This window comes from Rhinolophus hipposideros (assembly GCF_964194185.1).
Source record: "Rhinolophus hipposideros genome assembly, chromosome: 4".
Taxonomy (NCBI): Eukaryota; Metazoa; Chordata; class Mammalia; order Chiroptera; family Rhinolophidae; genus Rhinolophus; species Rhinolophus hipposideros.
In genome coordinates this window covers 20,980,338-20,992,344 of record NC_138050.1, presented here as the reverse complement: position 1 = coordinate 20,992,344, position 12,007 = coordinate 20,980,338, and the positions used below count along the sequence as shown (strand labels likewise).

The 12,007-nt window shown below is 46.3% G+C and overlaps 1 protein-coding gene across 1 annotated transcript in view; it reads left to right on the top strand.

Annotated features, from left to right (window-relative positions):
- DHRS12 (dehydrogenase/reductase 12) overlaps window positions 1–12,007 on the top strand; it is a gene marked incomplete at both ends in the record, with an annotated part of 57,146 nt that overhangs the window by 44,200 nt on the left and 939 nt on the right. Inside the window, 2 exon segments of the mRNA XM_081046647.1 lie at window positions 2,403–2,464; window positions 3,844–3,920. Coding sequence (XP_080902773.1) covers window positions 2,403–2,464; window positions 3,844–3,920 — 139 coding nt within the window.

Sequence of the window (12,007 nt, the reverse complement as noted above, 5' to 3'; positions counted from 1 at the left end):
ATATAACTTACATATTTATGTGTTATTATTTTAGCAGATTATTATTGTTTTTCTCTTTGCTGGCCTGCAAGGACTCTGAGGGTACACAAGAAGGGCCTCAGAAAGCTGGCTAGGAAGTCGGAGGATCATAAATTGCTTGTAGCTAGAATGAGAGATGCTTCGACTCCTTCTCAGGGAGGAGAAATTCTTGCTTCATGTGAAAAGTTACATACGTCCTTCGGAATGATAAAGCTGATGACCTAGGAGGCAAAAAAAAAAACCCACACAGAAACATGTGACGCCTCAGATCTGCTCCTTTGGGAGGTGGATGGGCTTGGGGAAAAGGGTGGGGAAGGGCCTGTTTTGTGGACTTGGATGAGGGAGATTTTTAAGAAGGTTGAAAAGCCCCAGGAAGGCCTGTTGCAAAAGACTGTGCTATTTCTGCAGGAGTTTTTAGAGAGCATCTCCCAGCTGGCTATGTCCTAGAGGAGAGTACTTAGCCCAGCTATTCCTCCTGCACGTGACTCTGTTAACATCTAAATCATACAGGTGTATCGTCTCTCACACAGGGTGAAGTGGCAAACAAAACATAGCCATCTCCTTGGTAGGGAGGAGCAGTGCAGTGGGGCCAGGCAGGCCGGGTCAGGAAGCTCAGCCCTCCGTGACCCAGGCCCTTCGGCTGGGGGTAGGGGGATCAGGCAGTGAGGCTTCTCAGAGGAGGGGGCTGCAGGCCTGCTGAGTGGAACCTGCTTCCAGGTTTCATTTCCGTTACTCAAAGGAGTCATTTATGACTCTGTCATGGCAGGCTGACAGGGCAGATAGCTTTTGGCAGAAGTCTTTTCTACTTCTCACAAATTAAATCACAGAGAAAGCCACCAGCAGTGAACACAAAGAAAGTGTTCAAGGCCACTGGGTGGAGGTGAACAGATGTTACAGACCAACTGCTCACTAGAGTTTAAAAATCCACAAATACTACAAAGGCAGGCCAAAAATTAATTGGGCCATGGACAACTAAGAATGCTGTCTGGAATGAGAGTCGCAATGCAGTTACAATCAATTAATAATAACACAGAATCAAAGGACAACAACCAACATGCACAGAGAGCTTTTCCATTCACACACACATTTTTATTTCACCACAAAATCCCCAGATGCTAGGAGTGGGCTGCCCAGCTGTTACACCCCTTTCACAAGCACAGAAATCAAGGCTGTAAAAGCTACGTCAACTCGCCCAAGGTCACACCGCTGGTACGTGCCAGAGCCGGGGCTCACATCAAGGCTCCCGGCTCCCTCAGTGCCCTTTCTGTGTTGCCAGGCTGCTCTTTCAAGCTTGAGTACAGGGCTACTCCACGGGCAGGGCTACCCCACGGGCAGGGCCACCCCATGGGTAGGGCCATCACATGGAAGGGCCATCGCATGGGCAGGGAGAGATGGTCAAGCAGAAGCTCCCACGGGCCCAGGAAAGAGCCCAGGGTCCTGTCACTTGCAACCCCTTCCTGTTTCCCACTTCACATTGGGGTAAGGGACTTCAATTTAACTGCCCCCCTTTCATACAAGGTAATATATTTTCATTGTTTTAAAAATATATACAGATAGGCCTAAGAACATAGAAATAAGAATTATATCACTCAGAGATAAGCATTTTTAACATTTTAGTGCAGCAAAATATCATCCTTGCAGATATTTTCCTCTTTGTTTTGACACCTTTCCTCAGAAAAATGGAATTTGTTGTTCCTGCCCTTTTGTAACTTCTCATTCCATATACGAGTATTATGAATATCCTTCCGTGTAAAATACACTTCAACAGTGTTTTTCTCATTTCATTAAAAATGTTATGTATGTTTTATGATTGCAGAAAAATCATAAAATTATATGCTCATTGTAAAAATATTCAAATTCAAACAGTACAGACATGCACAGCAAAGGAAACAAACATTTTGCTTAATGCCACCCTTGGGACATAAGCAATAATGCTACATTACCTATTTCCTCTTCATATTTTTTTTATGCACAGAATAGACATAACGAACTTATGTGTCTAGATGCACAATCATTGTTTTCCCCCTACAACGTAGGTTCATAGACCGTCCGCCGTTTGCTTTTTCCCTTCCCGTAGTGTGGTCATCTTTTCCTCTCAGTACATGGGCTTGGTTCTAAGGCATCTTTGTTCCAATCCTGAGGGGAATCAGGAAAACCTGAGGGGAATCAAATTAAGTAAGGAACAAAATAAGAAATAGTAACACGGGGTTGGTTGCAGCATTTGGATTTGAGACTGCAAATCCAAGGAGCTCAGGTAGCTACTTGGCATGCATCCGGAGGACGCAGGTGAACAGGCCACCCCACCCCCCGGGCCACCTGAGAGGAGGATCCCAAGGCACCAGGTAGCTCCTGCCCACCCTCACCAACGCTCCGTGGCTCCTTAGGTATGCATATTCTCAAGACTGCCCTGATCCCTGTGCTGCACGATGAACGTGATCCCAGAGTAGTGAGTTGACTTTCGGGCTGTTTTGTAAATAAATGACTTTATGCTCAATGGGAAGTCAGTGATCCTATATTTGCGGCCCCAGCAGTCCTAAGGAGGCCATCTGTCCACATCCACAGAGAAAACCAGATTCTGGCCAGTGGGCCGGTTGTTTAATAACCTAAAATTGAGCAGCGGTGTGCCAGCCTGGGTGGAGTCGGGTGGGTCTAGAGAGGAGCTAACAAAGGCTGGGAGGGATCTAGGCCCAGGAGAGGTAGGCCGGGCACTGCCTCTTCCCTAGGATGCACGCTCGCCAGGACATTTGCGATGTGTGGATGTGTAGGCTGGGATTCCTGAATGCTCACTCTGGCAGTTGTAACTCCTTGGAAGCCACTCCAAATCCTGTCCCTCTGCCCTCAGGGCCACCTCCATCTTCCCTCTCTTCCTGCCTCTGGTCATGGCGGAAGCTGCTGCCCACACGTAACCCAGGAACTCCCTGTGAACAGGGAGGCAGACCGTACAAACAGCCGTGGTAAAGACCCAGCCATCACTGTGGGCTCTTCCCCGAGAGCTGTGTCATCTGACAGCTGGCAAAACATTGGGAAAGGGAGGCTTCTGAAGATCAGGGACAGCTGTGGGCAGCATTCAGGTCAGGGTGGTGGGTACATTTGCTAGAGAAACAACAAGAAGCTAAACAGGAAGGGACAAGCTAATGGAGCCTGCCTCTCCTAATGGGTTGAAATGACATGGATCAGAGACATCGGAAAGAAGGCAGTTTATGTGAGCTGCCTTCTCTCTGCTGTGGTGGGCAGAATAATGCCCCCACCCCCCATGTCCATGCCCTAATTCCCAGAACAGGAGAATATGTCACCTTTAGTTACATAAAAAAAAAAAAAGAAAGAAAGAAAGAAAGAAAGAAAAAAGAAAGAAAGAAAGAAAGAAAAAAGAAAACACAAATGACTTTGCAGATTAAGATAAAGATCTTGAGATGGGGAGAGTAGCCTGGATTGTCCAGGTGGGGCAAAGTAATTACAAGGTCATCATAAGAGGGAGACAGGAGGGCCAATCAGAAGGTGGTGTTACAATGGATGCAAAGGCCGTCGGAGTGGTGCAGCCACAAACCGATGAGTGCAAAAAGCCTCTAGAAGCTGGAGAAGGCAAGGAACAGACTCTCCCCTAAACCCTCCAGAAGGAACACAGCCCTGCTGACACCTTGACTTTAGCCCCGTAAGACCCATTTCTTCCAGCACTGTAAGAGAATACTATATCCATGTTGTTTGAAGTCACTAAGCTTGTCATTCGTTGCAATAGCAACTAGTAAACTAATACACTGCTTGACAGAAAGGAGGAATGAGAGGGTATTACAAACTTTTGTTTATAAATTTCCATTATATTTACTGCAGATAACAGCCTCCTCAGGAGGAATGTTGGTTCAGAAAGGACGGCCTTTAATGGAACTAAGGTCTATGGACAAAGCAAAGTAAGGTGGCTTCCTCAAGACTGCGTTTTATTAATGTGCCACATGGGCTCTTTCCCAAGAAGGGCTTATTCTGAGAAATGCGTTAAGTTGGACCGTAGGAATTCACAGCAGCACCTGAAATTGTTCCCTGGCTGGGAGGGAATCCTTTTCTCCATCATGAGCAGAGCACAGCTCTACTCAGACCGGGGTGCACCTTCAGCATGGTCCTGGGAAAGCCACAAAAGCTGCCACCTCTCTTCTCGGTGTTTCTCAGATCCACAAAGAAAATGGTGAGAGCTGGTGACCACCCAGCAGAAGCCTGCCAGAGGTATCCTTGCCCTGCCTAGCTTTCAGAGAATAAAGGCTGCGGGAGGTGGCTCCTCTCTTCTCTCCGCAGCCCCAACTGGCCAGGCAGATGTCACAGGAACAACTGGGGGTTCCCCAGGCTAACTTTGAAGAAATGAAAAGGCCAGTTTCTAACAGAAAGTGTACTCCTATCTAGGCTTATTGTAGCTTTTTTTTTAAGAGCCTGCTCTATAACTCCCATGTCGACAGTTCTTGCCGATACATTCACCTTTTGGCTCCCTGTTTGTGAAGCTGCCAGCTCCACCAGCTTTCCCTCTTGTTGGTGTTGTCTGTCTTGGAAGGAAGCCAGGGGGTGCCCCCTCACCTCTGCCTCTGCCGGATGCGCCCTATGCCCCACTTTTGCTCACTGACCCCCAGACCAAATCCTGGGGATTTCTTCTTATGACTCAAAATCCTGACGTTTGAAAAGGCCAGAGTTCTTTACAGCTTTTCAGGGGACCACTTGCTCATCATAAACAAGGCCCAGCTGGAGTTCTTTGCAGAGCATGTCAAACTGCCCTGAGATTGGGCCTTAGCTCCATGCGGATGAGGTTTAAGGGGGGGGGGGGGTGTCTTTAGTGATTTTTTTTTAATTGCAACTGGTGTGTTCTGTAAGCGTCTTCAGTATGTTTCCTGCACTCTAAGGCGGGAGTTCACTCATTAATGGACACCCATTGAGTGCTGGGGTCCTGAGGTTCAACAGCGAACTGCCCTCACCGAGCATTTGTCCTCAGCAGCTTGTGAAAGAGGAGGATCTGGGCGCTGAGGGGGTTTCATTTGATGGAGGGGCGGGCTTAGGGAAGGCCCAGGCACTGAGCCCTTTCCTGTTCCCTCGTGCACCCCTGCGGAGGGGCGGGCCGCCGCGCTGGGTTCCAGCCAGACCTGGTTGGTAAAGTCCGCTTCCGGAGGAAGGTGAAATCAAGGGTGTGATCGCAGCACACTGCAGGCCGGGACCACGCAGGCAGGGGATTGTCCGCGTGCCGGCAGGCAGCTCTCTTGCCTCGCACCTCCGGGGATCAATGTGTTCGTCCTTCACCCCTGAGCAGAGGCAGCCGGTGGTTCTCACTGAGCGGTACACCCCAGCGCAGCGCACCTGGCCATCGATTTCTCCAGTGCATTCCGGGTGGGTCGACACCCCACGTAGGTCGGAGCCTTTAATTTCCTGCCACTTACGTTTCATCTAAAAATATCTGAGCAGCCACAGGATCCACTCTCCCCAGGAATGACCTAAAACCAAAGTCATGAAGGCTAAAGGATTGCTTCGTGTCCATTTGAGAAAGACACATTGGGCTAGAAAGGGAGCAGGCTGGTCCTCAGAAAGAGAGCTTTTGTTTCTGGTTTGCCTTGTGCCCAGCCGGGAGTAAGGGTGCGGCTGGGTGCCTTCGCGTGGCTGGGTGCCCCCCTGACTACAGCGGCCCAGCCATAGAGGGGCCCGCTGAACACAGGCATTTCAGCGTCACAGAAGATGAACAGGGCCGGAGCGAAGCCAGCGGGAGGCCACTGGGAAGCTGGAGGGTAGGCCCAGGCCACCTCGCCACTCCCCACGTTTCTGGAAGTAAAAATGAGTGCACCAAAGTAAACGATAACCACTAAAGAGACAGCTGGAATGATCTGGAAGCAGGTTGGAGCAGCAGGGAAGGAGAGCAGAGCTCTCTTCAGGATCTGCCCCTTCCCGGGCCCCACATCCCAACTCTATGCTCCCTGCAGCTTTGTCCTCCTCCCCAAACAAGGGAACTGAAACGGCAGCAGCCACAGCAGACGACCCACAAGACACAGAGGTGCCAAGGGCTGCCCCCACTGCTGTCTGGATCCTAACACGTACGTCCTCAGAGTTTCTGTGAGGTGGGCACCACTGTCACACCCATTTACAGATGAGGAAACTGAGGCACAGAGAGGCAAGGACGTCCCAGTGGAACTCGGTCACAAGGTTTTGGGAAGCAGGCTCTCTCTCATACACTGCTGTCACCTTCTAAAAGCCAGTTTCTTAGAAGCTTTAACATTTGTATATATATCCTTGGATTGTATATAGAAAAGCACTAAAAGACATGGAAAATAAAGTTGCTCATAGTCGCATTAGTGATAGGAGAGTAAGGTAATCCATTATGGAACACCTATACAAGAAAGCTGTTCAGACCAGAAAACTGCTGTCAATAAATGTCTGTGGGAAAGGAAAATTGTCTGTACTGTGTCATTACATGAAGACATCAGGTTCCAAAACAGTACACGCCTTGTAATGTAATTTTTGCTACACCCACACCCCCATAGAAAAAGATGCATGTTGGTGCTCTGTAGCCTTCTAGGAGACCTGGCTGGAGACCCGGCACAGATTCGCATCTGATGCATGCAGCTGAGGGGTTGCAGTCTCCTGTTGTAATTGCAAAGGGGCACCAGGAGAGACTCAGGCTGGGGATGTCGGGAGAGTGTGGCTTCTCAGTTCTTCTCTTCCTAATGGAGACATGCTCGGCACTGCCTGACCAGCGTGAGCTCCATCAGGCTGCAGCTAGCCACCAGCCTCCTATACTCCCAAGTACCTCTCACCCTGACAACCCCACATCAACCTGTCTGCTTACAGAATTTGTTTTGGGAAGACCACTGCCTGGCTCTTACAATTGCGTCAAGGTGCAATTTGCCACCTGTTGTCTACATGCCACAGAGCAACTACTGGGCCTCTCAGGTGTGGACATCGAGGCTGACGGGGGGGCTGGGCAGGGGCCTGAGCACGGGGACACTTGTCCTCTGAGTGGCACCACGTAAGATTTCAAATTTTATCTTTCTGTGAAATTAAAAAAAATTTCAATTACACTTGACATTCATTAGTATATTAGTTTCAGGTGCACAATAATATAGAGCTTAGACATTTATATAACTTATGAAATGATCCCCCCAATAAGTCTAGTACCCACCTGATACTATACATAGTTTTTACAATATTATTGACTGTATTCCCTATGCTATACTTTACATCTGTGGCTATTTTGTAACTACCAATTTGTACCTAAACGCATTACCCTTTTCCACCCATCTCCCCAACCCCCCTCTCATCTGGCAACCATCAGTTTGTTCTCTGTATCTATGAGTTTGTTTCTGCTTTGTTTATTCATCTGTGTTTTTTTTTTAAGATTCCACATATAAGTGAGATAATATGGTATTTGTCTTTCTCTGTCTGACTTATTTCACTTAGCATAATACCCTCTAGGTCCACCTATGCTGTTACAAATGGTAAGATTTCATTCTGTTTATGGCCAAGTAATACTCCATTGTATCTATGTACCTCCTCTTGTTTATCCAGTTGTCTGTTGATGGACATTTAGGTTGCTTCCATTTCTTGGCTATTGTAAATAATGCTGCAATGAACATAGGCATGCATATATTTTTTTGAATTAGTGTTTTGGATTTCTTTGGAGAAATACCCAGAAGTGGGATTGCTGGGTCATATGATAGTTCCATTTTTAATTTTTTTGAGGAATCTCCATACTGTTTCCCACAGTTGCTGCATCAACTTGCAATCCCACCAATAGTGCCTGAAGTTTCCCTTTTCTCCATGTCCTCACCAACATTTGTTTGTTGATTTTTTTCATGATAGCCATTCTGACAGGTGTGAGGTAGTATCTCATTGTGGTTTTTATTTGCATTTCTCTGATGATCCGTGACGTTGAGCATCTTTTCATATGTCTATTGGCCATCTGTATGTCCTCTTTGGAGAAATGTCCATTCATGTCTTCTGCCTAATTTTTAATTAGATTATTTCTTTTTTTGGTGTTGCACTGTATGAGTTCTTTATGTTTTTTGGACTCCATGTGTTTGTGTGTTTTTCAGTTTTTCTTATAATTGGTTTCTAGTTTCATTGTCTTTGGAGAAGGTGCTTGATATGATTTCAGTCTTCTTAAGTTTACTGAGAGTTGTTTTGAGGCCTAACATGTGGTTTGTCTTGGAAGATGTTCCATGTGCACTTGAAAAGAATTTATATTTTGCTGCTTTGGGGTGAAATGCTCTAAAAATATCAGTGAAATCCATCCAATCTAATGTCATTTGTGGCTGCTGTTTCTGTCATGCAGGGACTCATGCGATGTCTCTGGTACCGCTCTCCACATAAGAACGCAGGACATGGCGAGGCCAAAAAGGAACACCCACGGAGCCATAGATAGGGGAGTCACACCACTATATTCTTGCTGGCGGCTGGGTTGGAGACACACGCAGTAGGATCCGCAGTCTGCCATTCACTTCTTCTGCCTGCCAACCAACCAACCAATCAACACAGCCCAGCAGTTACATCAGTAGCCAACTGGCTAACCGGTTACAGCTGATGGTCAGCCAATCACAGTCAATGGTCATTCATCACCCGAGCCAGCACCTCTGCATGCGAGGCCAAGAGCCTGCAAACTGCTCTATGGGACTCTGTCCCCACAGTTTCCTTGTTGATTTTCTGTCCAGAAGATATATTTCTTGATGTCAATGGGATGTTAAAGTCCTCTACTGTGACTGTATTACTGTTAATCTCTCCCTTTATGTCCATCAATATTTGTTTTATATATTTAGGTGTTCCTGTGTTGGGTGCATAAATGTTCACAAGGATTATATCCTCTTGTTGGATTTATCCCTTTATCATTATGAAATGTACTTCTTTGTCTCTTATTATAGCCTTTGTTTTAAAGTCTATTTTGTCTAAATATTGCCACCCCAGCTGGTTTTTTGTTTTGTTTTGTTTCCATGTACATGAAATATCTTTTTCCATCTCTTTATTTTTAGTCTATGTGTGACTTTCAATCTATCTGAAGTGGGTCTCTTATAGGCAGCATATATATGGGTCTTGTTTTCTCATCCATTCAGCTACCTTATGTCTTTTGATTGGGGCATTTGATCCATTTATATTTAAAGTGATTATTGATACGTATATAGTTTTTGCCTTTTTATTATTCATATTTATTTCTTTCCCCCCCCTTCTTTTTATAGAAGTCTCTTTAACATTTCTTGTAATACTGGTTTGCTGGTGATGAAATCCTTTGGCGTTTTTCTTGTCTGGGAAACTCTTTACATTCTCCTTCAATTTTAAATGATAGCTTTGTTGAGTAGTCTTGGTTGTAGGTCCCTACTTTTCATCACTTTGAATATCTCATGCCAATCCTTTAGCACTGCAAAGTTTCTGTTGAGAAATCAGCTGACAGTCTTATGGGAGCTCCCTTGGAGGTAACTAACTGCTTTTTGCTTGCTGCTTTAAAGATTCTTTGTTTTTAAACTTTGGCAGTTTAATTATGATGTGTCTTGGTGTGGGCCTCTTTGGGTTCATGTTGTTTGGGACTCTCTGCACTCCCTGGATTTGTATGTCTATTTTCTTCATAAGGTCAGTGAAGTTTTCCAATCATTATTTCTTCAAATAGGTTCTCAATCCCTTGCTCTCTCTTCTCCTTGTAGTAACCCTGTGATGCGAATGTTGGTATGCTTCATTTTGTCCCAGAAGTTCCTTAAACTATCCTCATTTTCTTTAAGTTCTGTTTGCTGTTCCAATTGGGTGTTCTCTGCTACCTTTATTTCCAAATTGCTGAGATGATCCTCTGCTTCATCTAATCTGCTGTTGATTCCTTCTGGTGTATTTTTCATTTCAGTTATTGTATTCTTTATTTCTGACTGGTTCTATTTATGGCTTCTATGTCCTTTATGCTTACTATCTCTTTTTTGGAGTTCTCACTAAGTTCCTTGAGCATCCTTATAACTAATGTTTTGAATTTTGTATCTGCTGGATTGCTTGCCTCTATTTCATTTAGTTCTTTTTCCAGAGTTTTCTCCTGTTCTTTCATTTGGGACATGTTTTTTTTGTATTCTCATTTTGGCTGCCTCTCTGTGTTTGTTTCTATGTATTAGGTAGATCTAGTATATCCACAGTCTTGGCTGGGTGGCCTTTTGTAGTAGGTGTCTTTTGGGGACCCAGGGAGTACAGTCTCCCTGATCACCTGAGCCGAATGCTCCAGGAGTGTCCCTTGTGTAGGTTGTGTGTGTTCTGTTGTAGTTGAACCTTGACTGCTATTGGCATGTCAGTACGTGTGACTGACACTTAAGCTGACTGACTGTGAGGATTTGCTATCACTACAGCATATGAGCTGCTGTATGGAGGTTGACTCAATGGAGTGTGATTAACCCTGATGGGCCGATGCCTGCAGAGATCACCCTGTGGGTATGACATAGGGGGATAATTGGGTGGTGCTCTGTTGTGTTCTGAAGCCATCCACTGGATGTGTTGGTTCTGGGGCCTCTTGGGAGGGGCTCCAGTGCAGGCCCAAGCCAGCCACTGCCTGTGACTGGCCTGGAGCTACTTGGTAGGAACTGCAAAGTGATCCATAGTTGGTTGCAGCCTGTGCTGGACCTGGAGGTGCATGGGAGAGGCCTCACTGTGAACCGAGGCTGGCTATCACTAGTACTAGGCCTGGGGCTGCTCAGCAAAAGGCCCAGGGCACCCCAAATCCTGCTGCTGCCTGCTGGCTGCCTTGTAAGGCTCAGCTGCTGATAGAGCCTCTGTCAGTATGTGACTTAGGTGAGACACAGTCTCAGGGCGTCACAAGGTGAGCTGAGTGGTATTCAGCAGGATAATGCAGATTCAGATTTGGCCATTTGGGGAGAGGGCTCAGTACAAGAAAGCTAGTGCCTGCCCACTGGTTGCACAGGAGGAAGGCTCAACTCAAGGACAATGGCAGCTGTCCTTCCAAGCCCTCACCCTAAAGCCACACAACTCAGTCTCTCCCTGTATGTCTCTGGTGCCTCCTGAGCCACCATCCCTCTGCTGGAGCTCAGGGTGAGTGTCTGCAAATGAGTAAGTCTGTGTGCAGGCCTTTTAAGAGGACACCTGGGTTTCCAACAGTCTTTCATGTCACCTGGACAGAGTCCCTGATTTTCACAGCCAGATGTTGTGGGGGCTCCTCTTCCTTGCCGTGGTGCTCCAGGCTGGGAGCCTAGTATAGGGCTGGCTTCCCTCACTCCTCGGGGGCCCTCTGCAGCTGAGATATCTCTCCCTATTCTCAACTGCCACACACAGGTGTGTGGCCATCTCATTCCATATCTACACCCCTCCTCCTAGTCTTGATGTGGCTTCTTCTTTATATCCTTAGTTATAGGACTTCTGTTCAGCTGGACTTCAGATGGTTCTCCAGGGTGATTGTTCTATAATTTAGTTGTAATTTTAATGTGGTCAGGTCATGAGAAGAGGCAAACACATTGCTTACCTACTCTACCATCTTAACCGGAAGTCCAAATATTTTCTTTTTGCTCATCAGTACTTCCTAATTTTTCCACAGTTAACAATTATAGCTTCCGTAAAAAGAAAAAAAAGTTTCTATTTGATTTAAAAAATGAGAGCCTTAGATTAGATTATTCTTTGTGTCTCTAAAATCCTGTAACCTCATTGTGGCTCTCAAATGTTTTCTCTGGTTTCTTTTCTTTCTTTGGTTTCACAAGAGAACAATTTCATTTCCCAAAGTCCTCACCGTAGAGACACTATGTTCTCTGAGGTCTGGGGTTTAGCCTGCAGCCATCCCTGGGCCACTTGTGGTGAGGGGCAGGCTGAAGGATGGGGGGTGCTGGACCCTGGGGAGGTGACACTAGGTGAGGATCCTCTATGTAGCTTGGGGTGAGATGTGCAGAGGGAACACGAGGCAGAGGAGCTTGCCAGAGGAAGTAAAGTTATTTTCCTTTTTACTTTACTCCTCCCGAAAAAGAAGAAAACATTTCAGCAGTCCAAGAAACCATGAGCCAGGATCCTCAGAGAGGTCAGAAACATT